General features: G+C 39.2%; 1 protein-coding gene across 2 annotated transcripts in view; it reads left to right on the top strand.

Annotated features, from left to right (window-relative positions):
• Positions 1-25,339, top strand: part of PTPRO (protein tyrosine phosphatase receptor type O) — a 145,002-nt gene that overhangs the window by 107,521 nt on the left and 12,142 nt on the right. The window contains exons 11-20 of one of the 2 annotated variants that reach the window (XM_085543389.1): positions 4,128-4,279; positions 6,484-6,604; positions 10,425-10,564; positions 12,965-13,097; positions 14,149-14,269; positions 16,209-16,277; positions 19,814-19,897; positions 22,898-22,933; positions 24,090-24,171; positions 25,004-25,094. In XM_085543389.1, the coding sequence (XP_085399515.1) occupies positions 4,128-4,279; positions 6,484-6,604; positions 10,425-10,564; positions 12,965-13,097; positions 14,149-14,269; positions 16,209-16,277; positions 19,814-19,897; positions 22,898-22,933; positions 24,090-24,171; positions 25,004-25,094 (1,029 nt within the window). The remainder of the gene's footprint in view (positions 1-4,127; positions 4,280-6,483; positions 6,605-10,424; positions 10,565-12,964; positions 13,098-14,148; positions 14,270-16,208; positions 16,278-19,813; positions 19,898-22,897; positions 22,934-24,089; positions 24,172-25,003; positions 25,095-25,339) is intronic. The other variant, XM_085543395.1, reaches the window with a different exon arrangement.

The raw sequence follows: 25,339 nt of genomic DNA, 5'->3' as shown, positions 1-25,339 counted from the left end.
GTTGTTATCCATTTATTTGTGATTGGCAAAACCCCTCTGCAGAAAAATCACCTCATATCTAGAGAAGGAGGAGGCCACCACTTCCCTGGTAAGTTGTACTAATGCTTAATTTATCTTATTATCAGTGGTTTATCCTTTGCTACTGATCTGCATTCATTTGGTTTTAATGTCCAACCTATGACTGTTGTTACACTTTTCACTTATTGATTAAAGAACATCAGGGCTTTTTTTTTCCCTCTCTTCTTTTTATTTTAACCTTTACAGATAATTTAGCTTCACATTTCTTCCTCGATAAACTGTGTCCGCTTTGGGTGCTCTCAGTAAGGCATTTTCTCATGCAACTTCTTTTCCCAACTCTGCCTCTCTCATTTTTACTCTCTTTACCAATGAAAACCTGTGCCTAAAATTGCAGTACCAGCTGCTGAATACTCCCGCAGAGGCAAAATCAGCTCCCTATTCAATGCTCTTCTGTTTGTGCATCTCAATGATTGCATTTGCCAAGGCATCGCACTGGAGGTATGTGTTGATTTGCTTCTATTCTGTGCCTTCTAAACTCCTCCTAGGGTAGCTATTTTTCCTTTTTCCTAAAGATTATTGCACCTGGCAGTCCAAAATAAGTTTTGTTTGAATGGCCTCAACACAGGGGCCAATAATTTACATCACAGTCCTGTCCTGAGCGTTTCCTTCTTTGCCAGTCACCGTGCTGCTTGCATGGCTCATCAGCTGTGCTTTTATTTTCAGGGTATTGATGAAAACACTGAATACCAATGAGCCAGACCTTAAGCATTGTAAGGGAAGAATCCTGATTTAAAAAAATAAAAATAAATCAGATTTGACCAAATTACAAGTGCTTATCAATAGACAATCACAACCAAATGTGAGCATTACATACCTTCCTGTTCTCTGATTGCATTATTAGCTGCATCCTCTTCAGTTTTGTCCTGGGAGTTCTGTCAGGCTAACTCACCAGAAGGAGGCATGCCAATTTTTCACATCTGCAGGTTGGAAATGTTTGTCCCCAGTAGGTGCTGCTTTGCACTATCTCAAGCTGTCAGGGGACTGCAAGGTTCTTTATCACCCTCAGCCTGTTTCCTTCCAGAGAGGGAGCAGATGTTTAAAAAAGCTTTTGGTCCCTTTCTGCATCATTCTGAACAACTCTGCCTTCCTCTCATAGCCTAAGAAGGTCTCCAACAATTAGGAAAAATAGAAAAAATAAAAAATAAAACCCATTAAAACTAAACTTTAAAATGTTAAAATAGCAGGTTTTGTGGGCTTCTTGACAGTACACCATCTGTCAGACCATTCCTGTAATGCAGAATCCCATGTGGAACTCACTGGACCACAGTACCTGAAATGAAACAGTGTTAGAAGAGACTGGGTGATGCGCAGCTCTCTCCCATGACAGCTGGTCAGATGTCTCCAGGAGAGTGGAGGGACTGGGGCCCAGACTGCCCTTAAGTAAACACTTGCCAAGAGCAACATTTGCTCTCAGGCTCCTGCAAGAACAGCTGCATGCTGCTGTGATAACACAGGGAGAGATCACGGCACTGCTGGTGTTGCTGTGGTGACTAATGAGTTTTTAATGCCACCTGCTGTAAGCAGCTGGATTTTAAAGCAATCATAAACAAGGGCACTTCAGACCACCAACGTTTTCCTTTACGGCAAGGATGCCTTTAGCTTTGGTGGAGGAAGGATAGAGAAGTAGACCATCAGTGCTGGTGAGCACAAATGCATCTGTCCTTTCTGCAAGGCTGCTCTGTTAGTCCAGCAGATGCCTTCAGCTTTCACTTTAGCCAGGTTGGCCATGATATGTCATTTCCTACAGCCTTTCCATGCCACTCAGTGAAAAATGGTGCTAAGGGGCAAACCAGTCCTACTTGTGGTCTTATTTCGGATACCCTGCAGGTACTGTTGCCACATATCTAAAACTTAAAGCTATGTGAGTGTTAGGAAGGAAAATACGTCATCAATATCAAGGTTTAAGAGGTAATTATTCATAGCAGGTAAGATTCATGCTAGTAGTGGCCTTAGGCTGTACAGAATGCATAGGGGATGGACTGGGAACTCTATAAATTAAGGAAGCATTACTTTAAAGAGTTTGTACTAAATAACACTGCTTACTCTCAACAAAATAAAAGTGTGATCTCAAGATGAATTTGAGAGGAGAGTCTTACTAAACGTTTCTAAATGGCTCTAAATTGCCTGTCGTTGTATTTGCTGCCTTTTCTTCAGTAAATTTGTTTTCCTAACAAATCTCAGCGTAAAGTCATAGAAGCCTTTGTGAAAGCAGCAGTGACACCGTGTGGCCCCTTCAAGCAGTCCCGTGCTCCCAGCGCATCCTGTCTTTGTATGCCTGCTGGCACCCAGTGCTCTGCCAGGATGTGGGGCAGCAGCCCTGCAAAGGCACAAAAACACTGGTTGTGGTCTAAGGAGGATCTATCCATGTCCTTTTCACTATAGGGCTCCTATGGAATCTGCCAAGCACACAGAATCATACACTTCCCATTTTTTCCAGATTATCCTACTGCTTACACCTTAAGAGGCAGGCTACAGTCCTTACCAACTGCAGACTTCCTCTTTGGGTGCTCCACTCTACTCAAATCCTACTTAGGGCATGTGAAGCTCCCAGTTAGGTAGGTGATCAAGGTGAGCCAGTCAGCTATGCTCCCTCTACAGGTAATAGGGAGAGAGGCAACTCTCTTACTCATCCTAAACACCCATTTCAGGAGGAAACCTTTGGTGGTGAAGAGTCCTGTTGGAGGCCTGTAACTAGTGGTGTTCCCCAGGGGCTGGTGCTGGGTCCGGCACGTCTTCAACAACATCTTCATCAGTGACTTTGACGAAGGGATAGTGGCCACCCTCAGCAAGTCTGCTGATGATATGAAGTTGGGAGGATTGGCTGACATGCCTGAAGGCTGTGCTGCCATTCAGTGAGACCTGGACAGGCTGGAGAGCTGGGCAGTAAGAAACCAGATAAAGTTTAACAAAAGCAAGTGTAGAGTATTGCACCTAGGGAGAAATAGTGGCATGCACCAGTACAGGTTGGGGGATGACCTGCTGGAGAGGAGCTCTGCAGAGAGGGACCTGGGTGTCCTGGTGGATGACAGGTTGGCAGTGTGCCCTCTTGGCCAAAAAGGCCAATGGTATTCTGGGGTGCATTAAAAAGAGCATGGCCAACGGGTCGAGGGAGGTGATCTTTCCCCTCTGCTCTGCCCTGATAAGGCCTTATCTGGAGTACTGTGTCCAGTTCTGGGCTCCCCAGTACAAAAAAGACAGAGATCTTTTGGAAAGAGTCCAGCAGAGGGCCACAAAGATGGTGAAGGGGCTGGAGCATCTCCCCTATGAAGAAAGGCTGAATGAACTGGGTCTGTTTAGCATTGAGAAGTCTGAGAGGGGGCCTGATCCAGGACCTGATCCTTCTCTGGAGATATTCAGGACCCACCTGGACACCTACCTGTGTGATCTGGTGTAGGGAACCTGCTTTGGCAGGGGAGTTGGACACAATGATCTCTGGAAGTCCCTTCCAACCCCTACAATTCTGTGATTCTGCGATTCTCTGATGATGGGACTTGCACACTGGGAGCAAGGAGGGCTGAAGCTTTTCACATAAAGAGACATTGTTTTGTTCACCTTCAGAGTATGTTGCTTTTTTGTTGTTGTTTGTTCTTTTTTTTTTTCCTTTGGAAAAGCTATCCAAGATATTCAGTGTGACAATTCTTATTTATCAGTTGCTGAATGTCATTGCTTTTCAGTGCTATAACACAGTGAATCAATATCTGAGGCTTTTAACTTGGCTTTACATTTCATTTATAAATGTTGATTTGGAAAATGGTTTCTATTAGCCAGGATCTTCATGCTTTTATTTATTTATTTATTTTTAATAAAACTGTAAGGCTATGAACAAAAATGCATTTCTGTTCCAAATGTTCCTCAGGGAAAAGCTGTTTTTCATTTCTTTCAACTAGTACTCAGTTACCAGTATAAAGTGCAGATGATTTTACTGATACATTTCTGCTGTGATCATGATACTCTTTTCCCAGTACTGTCCCTTGGCAGAAGTTTGTTACTGGACTTGGTAATCAGTTGTGTTAGAGCATGTCTGTAATATGTTTGTCCTATTCCTTCAGCACCAGTGGCACCTGAGATTACCTCCATAGAATATTACAACCACCTTTTGTACGTCACATGGACCTACGGAGGAGATGGTACTGACCTCTCTCATTCCAGGATGTTGCATTGGATGGTCATTGCGGAAGGAAAGAAGAAAATCAAGAAGAGTGTAAGTATGATTGGGGAAGGTGTCATTCTCTGTGTTTTTTTGCTCAGTTTATGATTTTGTATTGCAATGTTTGAGCATGTTGCTTAATCGGTTGAAGTTATTTCTGTGTGTGAGCACTTCTGAACACTCAGCTGTCAAAACAGACAGTGGGCAGAATGTTTCCATTGCAATCAACAGAAAATTTTACTAATTTAGGTGAGAATTTAGGAATAGCTTATTGATCTTCTGAACTGCAGCTAGGAGATACTGAAGAGTATTTTTTTCAGTTAACAGAAATGCTGCTTTCAATTTCTGGTCAATAATAAGCTACGTGACACTACTGTATGCTTTTTCTTTAAGTCATCCATACCAGGTGCTATCAATCACTTCCCATTTTCTATTTGAACACACGTACCATGAACAGATTGGAAGAGGATTTCACCCAGAATCTCTTCACCTGTTAGAAAACTTGCCAGATGTTATGATGGATTCTTGTCACACTCTCCTCAACTATTTGAGCTAATTCAAAAATCAGTTAGAAAAAGAACTCTACGTTTTTCAATTATGGAATAAAACCACACTTCAGCGTCATATCAAGATGCTTGCTTAACCTGAAGCTCAAGAGCAGCCCCTGGACAAGTAGCAAGAAGTATTTAAAACTGCAGTAGAGCACTGCTACACAGGAGCACATACTACCAGCATTGTAGCTTCTTGCATCCTGTGACCTTCAGCACCGCTATTGATGTTTTGGTCATTTACAGGTAGAAAGTGGCTGCTCTTTTTCAAATGAAAGGTTTTCTCCAGCTGAAGATTCACCAGATGTTGAATTGGAAGTGGATTTTCAGGATAAGTGCAAATTTGTCAGCATTTTTTTACTTTAATTTATACGGAGCATTATAGAATTCATTGGTTTCCTAATGGCTGCAAGAGTGAACCCATCTGGAGCTTGTTGCACCATGAATCTAATCATGCGATTAGTGGAGCTCTTCAAAAACATGACATTTATAAGCAGTAGGAACTTCTAATATTTAGATCTTTGTTTCAAACAAAAAAAGAAATCCCCACTTTCCCTAACCTCCCCTCCTCACCCTCCCCCCAGATAATTTATTCTAACCATTGAATTTGAAAAAACGTTGAAATTTCCCTTCCTTCCTTTCCTTCCAAAAGTCGTGTTCTCAAAATACAGTTATTCTTTCAGGAAAAATTCTGATTTCTATGTAGCAGTTTCAGATAAACCATATTTGAATACAGAATTATTAGATTTAATAAATATAAAGTGAGCAAATGGGGAAAAAAAACATGGAATGTGTAATTTCTCCATTAAACAGTATCTACAGCACAGAGTACATGCAAATGAAACTTCAAAGCCATCTTATGGGATATTTTTCTTTATGCTATTTTCAGAACAAGAGTACCCAGCAAATACTCTTAAGGGAATACCTAGAATAAGCTATTTATGATTTAATTTTATGGTACTGCTTATATTTATAAATACGGATGTGTCATGCTTTCAGGCTTAAGGGTGTACTTTTTCTGCTAAACTGTGTTAGGCTCTTTCAGAAATAGTTTCTTTTGAAAATGATAGTATATGATTATCTTTTTATATGATTCATTATGGTAAAGATTGTTAATGTGAATGCTTTTCTTGAGGGATTATTAAAATTAATAGATAATATAGTCAGGTACTGATGACTTCTTCCTGCTCTTTGTATATTTCTTTGTATAACTCTGAAGAAGTTTGTCAGTTTTTAGATAAGTGGACAAACATGTTAGTCACTGTTAGTCTGCATTCAGAACTGTTCATCTTTCTTGGATCTGAAAACTTCAGCTGAAAATTTAGTGTTTGTGGAAAGCAGCATGAGATTCCTGAGTGCACCATTATTAATTAGCCTACAAATCCTCTGAAAATGGTCTGTTGCAGGGTCTGAGTCCTCTGTCCTTCTCTGCATCCCTGGAGAAATGAGGAGCTTACTTGCTCCCACAGTAATAGGAAGAAGTTATTCATGGTCTGTTAAACCTTAGCTTGGATTTGGATCATATCTCATTTCAAATCTGTAGGTGACTCCGGTCAGTACTGGGTCATGTAACAAGTCTAGAGTGTGCAGAACAAATTTGCTGTGATGTACACAGCTTTCTTTGTAGTACATTAGGCAACAAGATTAATTTTAGAAGAAGAATATCTGGTTTGGGTTGTACTTAAAAATTGTTGTCTTTAATTATTGTAGGTAACACGCAATGTGATGACTGCAGTGTTGAGCTTGCCTCCAGGGGACATTTACAACCTTTCAGTAACTGCTTGTACTGAAAGAGGCAGCAATACTTCCCTGCCCCAGCTTGTGAAATTGGGTAAGAAATGCATGCTTGTTTGCAAGTTGTGAACCCACTCCTTCACTCATTAAAATGCAGAATTCGCTCTGTCAGCAGATTCATCATCTTCCTCGTTTCAGAGTCGTGTACCTGTGATTTCTCTAGGAAAGCTGTAATTTTTGTTTCTCCTCACTGTGAAGATTGTCCCATTCACATATGTGACACTATTCCCTAAATAGTATTACACCCGAGGAGCAAGAATAGCAGTATCTGACTGTAAATGGAAGTAGAAGAGTATAAACTGCTCACTGCCTTTCTGGGAGTACAACTCTACTCCATGTTTATTTAACTAGAGTCTTGAACACAGGTTTTGGGAACAGAGATTTGAACTTCCCAGCTGAAATTTTCAGTACAGAGAAAATTTTGTTTTTGCCTGTTTCTCAGTCTGCATTCTGCCACCTGGTATGATTTCATAGAACCATAGAATGGCTTGGGTTGGAAGGGACTTCAAGGATCATGAAGCTCCAACCACTCTGCTGCAAGCAGGGCCACCAACCTCCATCTCTAATACTAAACCAGGCTTCCCAGGACCCCATCCAACAGTGGCTTTGAACACCTCCGGGGATGGGGAATCCCTTCACATTTCCTCCCTCCCTCAACTTCTCCAACACCAACATCCATCTTTAAGTACAGATCAGTGAGAGTGTTCTTTACAAAAGAAAAATCAAATTCATGGCTGAGGAACACTGCATCTTTCCAAAAGAAATTTGTGTAACCTAAGCAAAGAAACAAGCAAACCAAAAATGATGTCTTCCTTTAACTCTGAGGAAAACTGAACAATTCATTGCTGTGCCTCAAGACATTTCACTTCACTTTTGCATGCACATGGAATTGTTGAGCCCTTGGTGCCTAAAGCTGTGAAGTGTTGAAGCATGCCTAACTGCCTTTAAGGGCATTAAGTTCACTGTGAAGGTGGGTAAGGAGAGCTGGTAATTTCAAACTGGATTATCTTATGTATATACATGTTATATATTTTCTGAGTGACAGTGAAAGGAGTGATATTAAAGGTTTTCATAATTTATAATGAATTAGAGGTCTTTTAGCAGCCATTGTCTACTTGTCCTTTTCTATAGCTCTGTTTTACCCAAGTCCCTAAAATGGTGCTGGGGTAAGCAGTATGCCACAAGAATCTAAGTACCTTCCAGGTCTTTTCATCAAAGGAAAAACTTGAAACAAATTCCATGAATTTTCCCTTCTTTATGCAAGTCTTATCTTCTGTTCTGCCGAAGACTGTGTGTCTGTGCATACAGTTAAGTGTGTACATTCCCAGCAGAGGAAAGTATATACCCCTGCTACTACTATCCAAATATTTTAGGAATATTTCAAAATATCAGCTAGCTTTATCTCCCTTGAAGGTCTATAAATGCCATGTGTTATTAATGTTACACCCCCTGCATCCTAGCTGTGTTTTCCTGTTTTTCCTTATCGACAGGAAAAACAGCAATTGGCAGGGGCAAGCAGACTCTTATTGAACTCTTCTGGTTATTTTGTTCTTGCTCTTTCATTGTCAACAAAAAGAAAGCGGAAACAATTCAGTCTTGATAAATTGCCTCTAGACTTCTTTGTGATTGTTTGCTTTCCTCTATCCAGTTTGCACTTTGAATGGGCAATAGTAAGGGCATTTTATGAGAGGTTCTCCTCTCTTTTTCTGAGGGAGCACTGGGAGTTGTAATTAGCAGTACTGGGAACTGATTCTAAGTGATAGACAACTCAGCACTTGGCAGTCACTTAAGCACTCCTGCCAAATGTTCTTCCCTCCATAATGTTTGCTTCATTCTGGCAACTTTCCACCTGCAGAAAAATCAAGACATTTGCTGGAGGCAAAAGCAGGATTTGCTTGGGATGATGCCAAAATGTAAAACTCATATTTTCACTGAGACTATTTTTTACCTGGAGTGAGGGATGGAATGTATTTCTAAATCCAGGAGCAGATAAACTGGTGTAACTAAAAGAGAGAGATGTTTTCTGATGTCCTTCTGGGACAATGTTTATGCTACAGACCCCATAACAAAGAATAAGCCTTGTAAAAGTGTCTCAGTTCCTGCCCTGCTCTCTAGAACTCTTTCCTCATTGCCAATGTACTCTTAGCAGCCTCAAACCCTAGCATGCTGATCTGATTGTCTGGGGAACCAGTACTTCTTCTAAATTTATAATCACTTGAGCAATTCATTTGTGCTGGATTTTTTGTGATGAATCCTACATACCACATCCAAGCTTCTATGACAGCATCCTATGCAATGAGAATAATGAATTATTTGTAAAGGGAAAAGATGAAAACAAGTTTTTGTTGTACCTGGTTAGTCAGGATTGCTTTTCTCTGCCCTTCAGGCTACCCGTCCCATGCTCCCAATGCTCCTGGAACCTCAGGCAGGCCTTGCACTGAGGGCTGGCATCCATGCATGCATGGCATTTTTAATCATTTGAAAACCCATGTTAATCAATCATCATGTTTCTGTCCCCAGAGGGTTTCCAGGGCTTTATGTCTTAAGCAGAACTTTTCCCTTCAGATGTTTGATCTTCCTCCTCCTCATACTTTGTTCTGTCTCCACTCATTTCTAAAGTAACCTTAATTTTAAAATCATTCTATTCCTCCTTTCTACCCATGCTGCAGGATATGTGTAGTACAGCTTCAAGAACAATAAAATGAGACCTTTGAGACTCAGTGGATGGCTGAGGGAAACAGTAACTTCAGTGGGCAGTGTTTGTGCTATGCTCCCACAGTCCTCTACACTTTGGGAACATAGTGGAAGGACAGGGGTTACAGTTTTAAACTATAAGAGGGTAGGTTTAGTTTAGATATAAGGAAGAAGTTCTTCACTCAGAGGGCGATGAGGCAGAGGCACAGCTGCCCAGTGAAGCTGTGGATGCCCCATCGCTGCAGGGTCTCAAGGCCAGGCAGGATGGGGCTCTGGGCAGCCTGAGCTGCTGAGGGCAGCCCTGTCCATGGCAGGGGGTTGGAACTGACTGTGCCTTGAGGTCCCTTCCAACCCAAGCTGTTCTGTGATTCTGTGATCCCTGTGCCACCCAACAGTCTGCCATCACTAGTCTGCTGCCCTCAGGATGGCAACAGTCCTCTTATTGCAGGGTTCATCTTCTTGTCATGTGAGAACCTCAATGCCTTGTCTATGTTAGTCTGTTATAGCACAGCAGCAACAAGTACAAGAACAATAAATTAAAGACCTCTGAGATCTGGACCTCTACATTCAATGAGAGAAAACTCCTGGAACTAACTGAAATGAGTGAAGATCCAATTGCCCTTATATATTAACCTGTAACAAAAAAAGACAGGCTAGAAGATATATTTGAACTGTCAAATGACTAAATATTTCCCCTGGTGCAATTAAGTGAACCTAGACAGAGCTTGCTTTAGGGAGGCTGCTTCATTATCATCTCCCGGGTCAGACCTTGCAAAGCAAACATTTATCAGTGCAAATGTGTTGCTAACAGGTGGGCAGACATTTTCTCTTGAAAGAGTTTCTGTTAGCATTTTTCTATTAATACAATATGCTGATTACCATAGAAGGGCCTGTGAAAAAGGAAGTGACTATCCAGCTGCCCAAATAGAGAACGTTTTAAAAAAAAAAAAAAAAAAAAAAAAAAAGACACTTCATAGCCTTCCCATTTTGCATCGGTTGCTTATTATTGTGATGGATGGTGCTTTTTGCTGGCAGACTGTCTGAAGGAAATGAATGATAGAAAGGCATCAGGCATTGCATTTCTTTTTATGTGATGCTCCCTCTTCTTGTTTGTATGAAGACTTCAAGATAAGCTTAATAAAAGGAGATTTTCTTTTAACTAGAACCAGCACCTCCAAAGTCACTGTTTGCTGTCAACAAGACTCAGACCTCTGTCACTCTGCTGTGGGTGGAAGAAGGAGTGGCTGATTTCTTTGAAGTCTACTGCCAGCAGGCTGGATCCAATCAAGAAATTAAAGTCCAGGTATGTGAGCTACTCTTTGCCTTCTACTTTTCATTTCTAAAGCTGTGACTGAGCCTGGCATCTTTCAGGTTTTACTGTTTGCTCCTTAGCAGTTGTCTGTAAAGCGCAGGTTTTGGGTTTTCAACCAAATGTGATAAGATGGTTCAGAATTAGAAATTTCAGAGCTGAGCTGCTAAAGCACTGGAAATGCTAAAATATTTTGTTGTTTTGCAGTGTTAAGGCTGGCTTCTCTCTTACTGATGAGATTGTTTTTGGTTAAACAGAAGCTCTGTTCATCCAAGACAGCAGCAGTATCAACCCTTGCCTAGTCATGAAATGGACTCTGTTATACTCTGCAAAACATGAAGAGTCACAAAACTAAGGGAATTTCAGTGGGCAGAAATAGGAAAATTTTCAGGTAGCTTGATTAGAAATGGGGAAAGTAGGCATATTCAAATGCTACAAGGCTGAGCTCTTTTATACAGCATCTGATTATTACTGACTAACTTTTCTCCTGGCTTCAAGGACTGTTAACTGAAGTTAAGTATGACCCTAAGTGCTGTTCAGATTTCCTTTATGGGCAAATGTTGCTGCTTCTTAAGCATTTTTTTTCTTGGGGCATTTCCTTCCAGGTTTAACTTCACAAAATAATCTTTTGTTTCCTTCTGTCCATGATGACGTGTTCTCTGTGGACACCTGGGTGTTATAGATTGGCAAAGCTGTTCTGTGAAATGGAGGTGCAGTAGTAGTTTTGATTTCTTGCTATTCAACATTGTGCAATGTATGAGGATTACTTTGTGGTTTAGCTGACGGCTTAGTGAATCACTGTGATTGCGTGCTATGAAATACCGTTCTGTCATTTGGACTTCCCATAATGGGAAATCACTCAGGAAAAAAAAAATAAAAAATAACTCACATGGACCAGTGATTATCCTGAAAAAGATATACACCCTCTTTAACTCAGTCTGTGAAATATTTAATACTTTAAGTTAAGAAAGGCTCTGACTAAAGAAGAAAATGTTCAAATGCACTTGAATCTTTCAGATAGTTTGGATTCCAGTTTTAGATTCCCATTCTTTTCACAGTGAATAGACAGAGATCATGAAGTCATTATCTGCTTAGCAGAGATTCAAAATAATGATGTGATTAGACAAGAAAGGTACCACAGGATTTGTGGCTTCAGTGCTAAGCAATTATGTTTTAAGAACATCAGGAAAAGACTGCTCCATTTGGCAGGAACTTCAGTGGTTTCTCATTTGGTGACATGAACATCTGGCAGCGGGAAATGCACAGAGATTAGCAGCTCACTTCTCATTAGATTCATCACTGTCTTTTCTGTTTCTGTGACAAAAGGGGAAGGACTCTTTTTTAAACCTTAAAAACAGATGCTTTCTTAGACCAGTGAAAATCCTTTATTTGTGATTTTCCATGCTAATTACATGAATACTTTTGTCACTTGCCTCCATTTTTAAACTAGCAACAGATTTCTGTGTTTGAACATCTTGGGTTTTGTTTGACTTATTTAATTTTTTCCAGAAGGGAAAATGGAAAAAAAACCAAAAAACAAAAGACATCGTACCAAGTCCAAATCATGGCCCCTCCTTTCAGCTGAGGGAATACAACTCTCCTCCCTTAAATTCATGCACGTGTGACTTCATCTGTGTAGCATACATCAGAACTGCACTGCAGCAGGAACCCTTTCTCATATAAAAAGAACCCCTGGCTGATAATGGGCCACTGAAAATATCCAGAGCTTGCTACATTTTACTTTGTGTCTAGAGTGAGTTTGTTCATTAAACTTCATTAAACACCATCTCAGTTTCCTGTTATTGCATCTGCAACCCACCCTTAGCTCTCAGTACTTAGTAAGTAAGTGTAAGTATGGTTTTAAGAACCATAAAGACCTCTATCTTTAAATTAATCCATGTGTAGTATTTGTTTTGTTTTTCTAGACCAGCATTTATAAAACCAGGGACATAGAAATTAAAACACCATATAAAGTTATTATGTAAAAAATAACTGTTTTCCTACTACTTGTGTGGCTTATTAACCAGAGCTCAAGAGCTTCTGCCTACCTCTGAGAATGTTCCAGGGGATGCAGTACTTTCTGCACTACAAGTGTGCCTGGCCAAACCACTGCAAAGCACTCTCCTGCCCAGCCCAAGGCATTCTGAGCTCTCTGTGGTGCTCTGGGCTGTTCCCACTGCTGTTTTCACCCCTGTTGCTCTCCCCTTTTCTGCCAGACTAGGTGCCTGTGTTTGAGGGCAGGCCCTGGTTGCTGTCCCTAGGTTTCAAAGCATTGCTTTGATCACCAAATCTAACTTGATAATTAAAAATAATTGTGGGAGAGCAGAGCAGCAATTTGTGTTCTTAAATTTATGGGAGACACAAACTACTGTGTCTTTTTCTCCATGTCTTTAGGAACCTGTCACTGTCTCTTCACACGTAGTGACTATTTCCAGCCTAACTCCTGCCACCTCCTACAACTGCAGCGTGACCACCTTCAGCCACAATAGCCCCAGTGTTCCCACTTTCATTGCGGTTTCCACCATGGGTAAGCAACACTTCCCTTTCTTCCTTTTCCTCCAGCTGCAGCATCTGTTTCTTCTTGCTTTCTAAAGCTGCTCTCAGCAATGCTGGCAACTAAATATTGTTTGTATCATGGAAGAGATGCCAAATGTAGTTGGGGTGGGGAAGTAACTTTTAAAAGCTTTATTAAAACCTTGATGGGGTTTTGACTTGGTAAGATACAAACTAGTGGCTCAGTTCTCTAACAGGCTTTTAGAAGTTAGAGACCTGGTTTGTAGTTTCAAGGCTGAACATCAATGCATTGCCTGATGACATTTATGGAGAAAAAAGGTCTCCTCAGCCAGACCCAAATGAAACAAGGAAAATCACACTGATGAGCTGCTAAGGAGAAAAATTTCTTTCTGTTTTCAATGAGGAAGTGAAGACAGAGTGAGAGCAGAAAGTAAGGGGTGTCCTGAGCTATCACATGCCAGAGGGATAACTCCCACTGGAGGTTATCTGGGTGTGTCATCAAGTCTAGCACTGTACTGGCTCTGAAGAAAGAAAATCAATGTTGGCTTGCCCAAAACAATGGACTTTTATTTAAAGTCTGCCATTCATAATGATCAACATGATCACTTCTTGGTTAGCATCAGTTGTAGATTTAGTCATGTGTCCTATATATCATACACTACTCCATCATGGAGTTAAATGCCTGAAATTTAGCTTAATGACTTTTAGCTCTATGATTTCTATTCTAAAAATGCTTCTCTAGACTACTGTTGATGTAAAGTTATTTTGAGCAAATGGAGCAGGCAGGTTTTCTTAAGTAATGAGTATCTATATTTTGTATTTCCTTCTCCATTTTTCTCTTGTATTAGGTATGTTAGTTAAGGAAAAAGAAATAAAAATACCAGGACACAAAATGCCACAGTGAAGTCATTTCCCCATGGAAATGTTGTAAGACAATAGTAGTAGATTTTTCTCTCTGTAAAACTCTAGGCTGAACAGTTCATAAATATAACACTGTGGGTGGGGGTGAGGGAACTTAGTTCTTCTGAATCAAATAACCAAGATCCCCTTGTTTGTATATGCAGTCACTGAGATGAATCCCAACATAGTGGTAATCTCTGTGTTAGCCATTCTAAGTATCCTTCTCATTGGACTGCTGCTGGTGACCCTTGTTGTGCTTAGGAGGAAACATCTACAAATGGCCAGGTGAGTCCAGGTTTATGTTAATTCCAAAATTATCAGAATGCAACAAATGCATTATGCCAGTATTTATAGCTTGGGATGTTTGTAAGCTTGAGTAATGCTTGAGGAGCTTGCAATTCCTTCAGAAAGTTGGTCTTCCTGATGATTAGAAATATCATGTCTTCTATTTACTTTCATTCTGGACCTGAGCTATTACCTGAGCCTGAATATTTGTCTCATTTTAACTTTGCTGAATTGGGTAAATAAGGGCAGTTACTTAATACAGAAGGGTTGTGTCAGGAACTTAAAGGGTAATTAAGGTTTGAGGCACCTTGGCATGATCGGGACATCAAAATGATCTGCAGATCTTTCATTTGGTTTTGAACGGGGGTTTTCTGTATCGATAGATAAAATGGTTATTCCATGGTTAGTTCATCAGGTCCAGGATTCTGCATTTCAGGAGCCATGATAGGCCTCAACCCTGTCAGTCAAACCACCATGATGAAAAATGGTGCACCCAGGGCCTAAACAGTCTGTCCCTAGAACATTTGACTGCCTACATCCAACTCCTCATCTTCGTCTGTCCAAATTCTGCATTCATATGGGATTCCATCCTATGGGAATGGCAGCACAGAACAAAGATGTTCTTACCTAGATTACCTCTTTCCATGCAGTCAGAATGCATAAACTAAGACCCACAAACCCAGGAAAGTCCTTCTGTTCACCTATAGCATTAATTATTCCCATTTGTTCTATTGTACAGATGAGGGAAAATATTATCTTGCACAAGTAAAACTTTTTTACAGAACCTGTTCCTTCAGATATCTGCACCAATCATTTGTACTTGAATATAGACATTCAATTTTTCCTTGGATATCTCACCTGTAAGAGTTCAGTTTTGTGTAAATTACACTACAGAGTAGGAAAACAGTGGAGAATACTCCAGACACCCTTTATGTGGCTTATCTGCTGGGTCTGGAAGGTTCCTGGAGTCTTCATCCTTTTATAATCTATGCTGTATAACTTATATTAATATACTCACCTAGCAAATTGTAATAGTTTAAAGTAAAAGCGTTGTGTATAAAACCTTGGATGACTTGATTACCTAGCAAACTCCCGAGTTTTATGTATCTTGTCTTGGCTATATATTTCATACAACAGACAACCACATCACATAGATTTTTTTGGCTATTTCTTTCAGGGGATAGAATGTGGTTGGTTCGTTTTATATGTGACTTGCTCTGGGAAAATACCATCTAAATTAATTTTCTTCTCTATTGAATTGCTATGCAGGCAGCCTAAAGCTGTTTCTTGTTCTCTTCAACACTGCTTCCAGCCATAGAAGATAAAAAATCCAAGAGGAAATTAAAAAGTAAATCCAGTGAAGCTGCAAGCTCTTGTTTGTTTGAATCAAGGAAGGAAAATTAGTCAAGTCAGTTTATCATTTGCAGCAGAAAATAATGAACTCGTGATAAATTCACTGGGATGTTCCTCAGGAAATTTACTCTTTTTCGCATTTGTTTTCTGAACTCAAAATGACCATGCTTTTGTCAAATGGAGACAAAATATACATCTTTTCCTTAAAGGAGATGGGACTGGGAATATTTAGTATAGAAAGGTAAATCTTTTTGTGCGTTTACTGAGGCCACCAAGGGGTTTCAGTGCCATTCTTTAGAAATCCCAATTCTGAATAGATGAGGCTTATTTGAGCTTTCTATTAGCAATGCTTTTTTAGGTTTTCTAAGGATTATTAGAAAGCCAAATCTCAGGATAATGGTTTTGGAGGACTATATTAAGGGATTTGGGGTTTTGTTTATCACACATTATCTCAGACCTAATGACAAATCTTATGTGCACTTAGCACATCTCAGAAACTTCTGGTGTACTCTCTTGAATCAGCATCACTGCAAGCATTGTGAATCCTAAGATCGTAACTTTGCACTCAATCATCTTCCTGAAACAGGGAATGTGGGGCTGGAACCTTTGTCAATTTTGCATCATTAGAGAGAGATGGAAAGCTACCATATAACTGGTGAGTGTTTAAAAAGAAAGCTTTTAATTGTGTTTCTCCCCATCTCCGCTTTATTTGCAAATATGGCCTTTAAATTTTAAATGCTTTATTTTCTTTTTTTAATGTGATTGTTGTCCCTATTTATGATAAAATTACTATTCCTGTTGCTTCAGGATTTTATTTCTTGAACGATGACTCAAGACTATGTGTACTGTCACCTTGTATTTTTAGTATGGTATGATGTATAACACGTCAACAAGGTTGCATAGATGTTGAAGTATTATTACAGAGATATATACATATTTTAAATCAAAGACTTATTTCGTAAAGTAACACAACTGTAGAAACTTGATCTATAAATCCATCAGCACTTCCACTCTTCAGGATTAAGCTAGCATGTAGATGATCAATCAACGACCATCTTCACAAAATCCTGTTAGTTATTTTTCCTTGCAATGAAAAGATGCAATGAAAAGTGCAAACCAACTCAATATTCACCGTAAATTTGTGTTCAGCACTGTTGAAATGACTGGAAGAAAAACTTAATTTTTTTTTGTCTAGAAAATCACCTACAAGAGTTGTAGGCACTGACTATGGACTCCAAACCATCACTGACATTATCAGCTGAGGAGAAGTATTTGTATAAAGGTAGTCAGTAGGATTAGCTTTTACAGAAGCAAAAGGGCTCTAAGGCCTACCTCACTGGTACCAGTTTGGCCATTCTCATTCCTAATTGATTATCATATAGGTGTAAATGACTGATCTAGGGTTTACTGTCCAGTTATCAATCTCCACAAAAAGACCTGTGTTTTTCTAGTCAAGTCCAAACACAGATATCTAGAAACACAGTTATGAGCCCCTTACTGCCCCATTCTGGTATATGGGAGGAACCTTGGTTTAGTGTTCATGATCTCATGGGACTCAGCCTGCTCAGCAAGGACAGAATTAAATGAGTTGACACTGCACCACAACAAGACTTTTGCTAATAAGCATGCAAACTGAACTAACAAGCCCAGAAAATCCTGTCAATATCTTACTGTGCTGCTAATTAACTGGATATTAAACAAGCTTCACTTGCTTGGTTTAGCTTTAATAGCAGCCAGCTGTATGCAGTAGAAACTAATCTCTCTTTCAGCTTCTCTTTCTTGGCTGTATTAATGGCAATGAAGGCAGAAGATCAAACACTCATGTTAATTAAATATCCAAGCTTGAATCAAATGATTAAACTAGGGACGGATGTTATTAAAACCATAAAAGGCTTTTTTTTTTTTATTTTTTTTTTATTTTATTTTATGGGCAAGGAAATTAATTAATAGGTTTGGATGTGTAAGTGAAGGATCTTGTTACATGATTTTGTTTATGTGTATTTATGTGTATAGATATTTATTTATATAAACATAAATTTTGTTATGAAAACATCAATTTTAGAAAACATTCCTGCTTAATACTTTTACAAATGTTTAGTAATTGAAGTCAGCGTGCCCTAATCACACAGACCTGACTTCTCTGAGGATAATTGAAGACTTCTTGTTCTGTGTGCTTCTGTTGTCTACTCAGCATCAGATTCACTGTCCATCTAGGCAGCCAAATGGGAACTATGGTCCCACAGACAGGTACAATGATTAAGAAACTAACTTTGCTAGCTGTTGTTCCAAGGACCTAGTAAGAGTGCTATGGGCATATCCACTAAATCCTAAGAAAAAAAGCAACTCAGCAGAGTTTTCAGGATTTGATCAATCTCTTATATTAAATAAAAATCAAAATTCAGTACATCTCAGTAGTAGGTGAAAAACTGTATAATTCCAGGAAAACAGTATTTTGTTTATTGGACAATTATGTAATTTTAATACATTGAAGAAAGTAAACTGTTTTAAAGTTGGGAGTTCCTAAATCTGTACTGTAAACAGTGCAAGAAGGTGGGCAAGTGTACAAACCTGTGATATGATCAAGTGTAGAAACTGCTCGTGGTGATTTGTCAGTGGAACAGGACACAAGCTTAAATAATTCCTTCTGCCTCAGTAGACAAGAGGAAATAAAAGCTCTAGAAAACCTCTGTGGGATATCCCTGAGGAAAGAGGAGTATTTTAGCAACATCATATATTTTTCCTTAGCCTAGTGAAAAGCTCTCTGTCTCACCAACACTGTGCTTGTGAAAGGCACAATTTAATCCTTAGTCTGTTTGCATAGAAACAGCACATAGGCAGTAAAAAGCTGATCCTACAGCTACTATAGTACCACAGAATCACAGAATTATCAAGGTTGGAAAAGACCTAGAAGATCATCCAGTCCAACCATCACCAATACTTCCCAGTTAAATCATATCCCTCAACACAACATCCAAATGTTTCTTGAACACTCCCATGGTTGGTGACTCCACCACCTCCCTGGGCAGTCCATTCCAGTGCCTGACCACCCTTTCTGAGAAGTAACATTTCCTAATGTCCAGCCTGAATCTCCCCTGCTGCAGCTTGGAACCATTCCCTCTAGTTCTATCACTGTCTACATGAGAGAAAAGGCTGACCCCTAGCTCACTACAACTTCAGGAAGATATAGAGAGCAATAAGGTCTCCCCTGAGCCTCCTCCAGGCTGAACATTCCCAGCTCCCTCAGCCGCTCCTTGTAAGGCCTGTGCTCCGGACCCCTCACCAGCTTCGTAGCCCTCCTCTGAACACGTTCCAGGGCCTCAGTGTCTTTCTTGCAGTGAGGAGCCCAAAACTGAACACAGTACTCAAGGTGCGGCCGCACCAATGCCGAGTACAGGGGGACAATTACCTCCCTGTTCCTGCTAGTAACACTGTTTTTGATGCAAGCCAGGATGCCGTTGGCCTTCTTGGCCACCTGGGCACACTGTCGGCTCATGTTCAGCCGAGCATCAATCAGCATCCCCATGTCCGTTTCCTCCACACAATCCTCCAGCCACTCTGCCCCAAGCCTATAGCGCTGCCTGGGGTTGTTGTGGCCAAAGTGCAGGACTTGGCATTTGGTCTTGTTGAACCTCATCCCATTGGCTTCAGCCCTGCTCTCCAGCCTGTCCAGAATCTGACTCAGTTGAGGGTATTAGGAGATACTGGAATGATCTGAATTTAACTCTGATACGGATGTTCCTATTGATACCCATAGGATCACTTGCAGGAACATAGTCATATGTGGTAAAAGCAAATAATGTCTGTTCCGAAATAGCTCCAGACATCAGGAAACAGATTTAGCACCACTCAAGTAAAGGGTGAAAACTGTAGATGAAACTCTCAAACTCTTTACTCTGAAAATCTTCCAGTTTATCAATTAATATTGATTTAGAATCACAGGCCTCAATCAATACTATAAAACACATCTATTCTGATCAAATAGAATTTCATATTGGGTGGCTGAAAATCATATACAGAGTGGAGAAAAAATTCTATGGATGCTAATAATATTCTTACGAGGTTAGTAAGAAGAAGCCTTTATGGATTTAGCTGAATTTTAGAATAGCATTTACTGATCTCCTGACTTCTGTTTGTCTTACTAACTCTCCTCACTTTTTCATCTTTATGTATGTTATTTATTAATGCTCACAGGCGTAGAAGTGTATTTGCTTTCCTAACTCTGCTACCCTCATGCCTTTGGACTGATTATCTTTTGGCATTTTATATTAATCCTTGGTAAGTGATTTACTTGTTTTTCCATATGCAATGTGTAAACAATGTTAATTTCTGTTATATGAAAAAGGTGTGATATTTTTGCATTCAATTGGGTCTTGAAGCTTTTGAAGTTATAATTTTCTTGTAATAGAACATGGATTGGAGAGGATGTGGGTATCAAAGTATTTGCTACCCTGCTTCATCTATTTTATGTCTGTTTATGCTCCAACCCATTTTTGATATTAAAAAGCTAATTATGTGGTGATAATCATATTCATTTCATTGCTGTCTCTTTGCAGTTTTTGCCATTTCATTATAAATCCTGGCTTCTTCTGTCCCAGTTATTCATCTGCTCATTGCCTGGCATTGCCTTCTGCTGTTTTTCTTTTACTAAAATTGCTTCATAATGGCCCACCTCTGCTGAATGATGTCAAATTATTTGCTTTTAAAGGTGCAGTTTTGCTCTTGGAAACAACAGTTCACTGAGAATCTATACCAGCTATCATTCCCCAGGTGTAAAAATTGGGTCACTGTGTGCATGTCTCTCTGTGTGTGTGCATTCAGTAGTTTTGTCTATAAATAGCTTATAAAGGCTTTGTAAATTACTTTGTAAATATAAATATATATATATATAGTTATCCAGGAAAGTCTCAGGGTCTATTTAGAAGCAGAACTGTTTTATGATCCATTTACAAAATACATAGAGAGAGAATATTGGCAATGATCTGAAAATGCTTCATTTATATAGAATGATTGTATGTTCCTGATGGTCTGGAGTCCAAGGGATAGTGATGTACAAAAATTAAGACTTGCTTTTGACTAAACATTTTCTCATTGTGTTACCATACAGCACCAATCCCCTGGTAGGCAGTCATAGAAATCATTACCATAGGAGTTTCTGAGAATGGTTTTCTTTGGGTCACATTTTCTCTGTAGGAGATACAAAAAGAGTCATCTCCTTCTTTGTCTGCTCTTTTCTAATATGCATTATTATTACCTCACCTCCCTAGATATGTATCTTTCTTCAGAAATTTCCCCAACAATCAGACTTCCCAGTTTGCTCTATTTTACCGCCTTTCAACGAGCTGAAGTTGAATGAGATAAGATGAATGGCCGCCTCCGTATTTTAATCTGTAGGGTAAATGGAAGAAAAGATGCAACACCAGCTAATGTTTCGAATGTATTTATTTCGTACTTACTTTGATTTAAAACATTCATGAATATTCAGGGAATAAATGCAGTGCTAAGAAACAAAGGCCTCTTGAGAGAATCAAAGCAGAAGGAGTTGTTGCTGAGAAATGGATGTCGATCATTTGTTTTATTGCCTCTTGAAGCATTCCTTAGAGAAGAGTTCTTAGAAAGTCCCATCATAGACAGCACTTTGATATTTTTTTTCTTTTGAAACAAGCTGCGGTCTGCCCAACCTTAAAAGATACAACACATTTACAGTGAACTGCAAAGAAATGCATTAAGTAGTCCAGATAAATTAATGTTAGGACTTCTTTGGAAAAAGAGATGTTACAAGATGTAGCTAAAGTGCTGCTCATTTATATACAGATGTAGTACTCATGAATGAGTACAAATGGGTGACGGTATCTGTATAGATAACATTGTAGATTGAACGGTGCTTTGCAATTTAAACTACTGTGTTAGTGTGAGGTTGGTACTGTCATAGCTCTTCTTAATTCTGTAAGCAAAGCTTCACATCTGAATGGAAATGCACCTTGACAAGTTAACAAAACTGCTGAAGCTGATGGCTCCTCTGAAAACTGAACATTTATTAGAACTTATTTTTGGAAATGAAATTTATATTTTTAAAGTTACTCTTGCACTTTTAAACTTGAACGGGTAGAAAAGTACAAATACTCCACATTTTAGAATTTCCTTTTTTATTTCTTATTTATTGTTTCGAAAATTAAAGTCTCCACCTTTAATTTACCAATTGAAGCTGCGATGCACGGTATCTAGAAATCATTTTACTATTGGAATTAAATTAAAAATGTATCATTGTAATATAATTAGTAAATAGATATTTGATGACCAAGAATAATTAAAAAATAATAATAATAACACCATTAAAATTTCTTCTGAGTAAGTGAGAATCTACTTGTGCTCCATGTTTTCTGTAAGAGGATTGATCATTATTTTCAAACCTCTATTGAAATTATTATATGTTGCTGACTTGGTGTGTTTAATCTTGTTGGTTAATTAATTGTGGCAACAACAACATGAACACACATATGCAGATCCTCCAAAAATCCACTTGATGGTGGTTAGTTTAATGTAGTTCCCAAGTCCATTTGTTATGGCTTATACCATTTAACTCATAAGCTTGCTTGCAATTGTCACTAGTGAATTATATCCATTATAAATCTTGAGAAGAAATTACTGAAATAATTATCTCTAACTGTTAAAAATCAATTGTCTAAGGTTTAAGCCTTAGTCCAGCTAAGTCAGTAGGATATTTGCCACTGTCTTCATTGATCATCATAAGCAGGTTACGAGATGGGTGAGAAATGGCATCAGGGTCCTTTCCTTTCTCCTTCACCCTTACTGACATTTGCAAGTGTTCTGTTTTTGCCCAACAGGCTCTTCTCATTAGCAGTTTCTCTCTCCCATTGGTATAATTTCCCAGTTCAGTAGAGCCAGACTGGAGCAGCCTGGGGACACCTTGGTGCTCCGGCTCCTGCAATAACACTGACAGAAATTCAGCCAGGCTCCGGACTCAGCCCTGGCACATTAAGTCATTAATATTGTTGGGTCAGTATTTGCAGAGAAACTGCTTCTTCTGGGAATAAAGTAGTATTTTTCAGAGCCACAGAATGGAAAATCCATCCCACTAGCATCAGTGGAAATCTTGCAACTAGCTTAAAAATGCCCAAGATATTATTGCCAACGTTATCCTATTAAGTTGACCAGAAAGCACGCATTCTCAAACCAGTACTAAACTTGAATAAAGAATACATGGTAGTTTAACAAATGAAAAAGCACTACTTCTTCCTTTTTTTTTTTTTTTTTCAGGAGTAAAAATGGACTAAAGAAGAGAAAGCTGACCAAGTATGTAACTTCTTTGATATTTAAATAAATAAATATTTAAAAAATCTCAGTAAACTAAATTTCCATTATTGCAGTACAGGGTATAGAGGCATTGCAATTAGAGATATACAAAACTTACTGAAAAACACACCCTAAGAGAGATGTCTGAAAGCAGAAAACAAATGGTAATTGGACAAAAGCAATTCTTCTCCAAAGATAAATTGCAGTAAAACAGCTCCTCACTGATAGAAAATTAGTCACTGGGGAAATGATCAATTAGCCAACTTAGTTATTCCAATGGAGCTTATCCTTAGTTAAAAATGACAAATGATGAAAAACTGGAATGTATTTGTTCCTGGTATTATTTCCCTCTTGACGTAAGGTTCTCATTACAGTTGTAGCTAGAACATGGAGATCATTAATGTTAACGGATAAACAGGAGTAATTAAGTGGTGATGAGGCAGGTTCCTCTGGGCATATTGCCTCAAAGTAAATGAAAAGATTACTGTGTACATGCCTCAGTAACTTGTAAATTAGAGCGTGATAATTAGGTGAGGGAAGCTGTTTACCTGTATTCAGTTATACAGAGTGTTAGCCTAATTATTTCTCTATGTTCAGAGGTTGTGTCTGTACTAAAGATAAACCCTCCCCTAATGGAAAAGCGTGTAAAATGATGAGCATCACTAAATCAAAGCCAATTTATACCTGATGAAGCTCTGCATGCTTTTGTATACATGTATGCCACTTTTTTCAGTCCGTATCTCTCCAGGAGGAGAATTCGGTCACTGTAACAAATATGTATAGCTCTCAAAGCCAGTAGAGAAAACAGTGGCATCGAGAATACTGTTCCGACATTCTTTTCCTGGACAAAGCCTACACATGAAATTTGTTTTTCTGTGTGAGGAAAGCTCAGATGAGTTGTAAAATTGTCATTTTGCCAGATATTTTGCTACCATGAAAACAACATTTTGCATGGTACACCAGGAGCTTAAATGAATTGGTGGCTGCCATGGTGCCAGAAACACAGTGGGACAATACGAAGTTGAACACCCCAACCCACACCAAACCCATCAGAGCTAGCAGCACTTGTATATAGTGTTCTAGGGGGATATAGAAATTAAACCTAATGTGTTTGTTTTTTTTTTCTTAATTCTCTGTGGTTTTTTTTTTTTTAAAGCCCTGTCCAGTTGGATGATTTTGACGGCTACATCAAGGATATGGCCAAAGATTCTGATTATAAATTTTCTCTGCAATTTGAGGTAAACTAGTAGGGACTGTCCTCTCTGTCACAGGTTAACCAAAACTCTACCTGCGTCCGTGACGGTGGGGGGGGGGGTGAGTCCAGCCCCAAAGTGGGCCCCGCAGGGGCCCTAGGCTGAAGTCTTATCCTGTGCAATTCCAGACAATTGTGAAATCAATACACTTCCTTTAAATATAGGACATTCTGGCAGCCCAGATTACATTCAGGACTTTTACAGCACCTTTAATTTGAGGAGCAACACTGAAATGAGAAACTAACATCAAAAATATCTTCAAGAGCAACCTTTAATAGTAACTGAAGTACACTATCTTAATTTACCTGCATTTAAGTCATTTTAGAAATGCTAAACTATAAAGCTACACTCTTTGAGATAACTTCTAAGGGCTTAAAAGGGAAGCAAGAGACTTTCAGGGTTTTTCCACTGTTCTGGGTGGCTGATATAACCTTGCTGCCAGTGAAAAGTCTTTTGATGTATGTTTGGTGCAAGAACTGAAAGTAAGATCTGAAAAAATTTTCAAGTGTTCCCCTGAAAAAAAGACAAACAGCCACTTGAGCCACCTAGAGAAAGCCCTAAAGTGATGTGAATAGCTGCTGCAGAAAGAATTTATCAGCTCTATTGATTTGACACTAGTTTGGTTAAATACAGGCAGGTAGAGAAGAGCAGGCTGCAGGCACTACCTCCAATAGCAGAAGTGCATTGGCAACATTGGTGTATAAAGTGTTTTATGAGCATTTTCAGTCTTGTACAAACAGCAGCATTCACTTCACAAAGATTCATTTTCAGAGTCTTGGTGAGTTTGACCTCGGCATTTTTATCTCTCTTAACTCAGGAGCTAAAACTGATTGGGCTTGACATACCTCACTTTGCTGCTGATCTTCCCATGAATCGCTGCAAAAATCGCTACACAAATATCCTACCGTGTAAGTACCTGCACTGATAAAGTCCCCTGAGAAAGAAAGAAGATTTTTAATAATAGGGAAATCAGGGCAGGTTTTCTGACTAATAAAAGCCTTTTCTAAAACCTGTCTGTGGAGAGAAGCTGGAGTTAGTTTTTTTTTCTGTTAGATACGAAGAGGTGTTTTTGGGGGGATTTTTTTCAGGACTGGAGTTAGGAAGTGAAAAATACAATGTTGTTTCTACTATCGAAAGGTGTTACTATATTTTC

Source organism: Coturnix japonica, chromosome 1 (assembly GCF_054131305.1).
Source record: "Coturnix japonica strain WE chromosome 1, WE-NBRP24, whole genome shotgun sequence".
NCBI lineage: Eukaryota > Metazoa > Chordata > Aves > Galliformes > Phasianidae > Coturnix > Coturnix japonica.
Note: the sequence above shows the minus strand (reverse complement) of the source record. Positions and strands in the feature narration are given on the sequence as shown.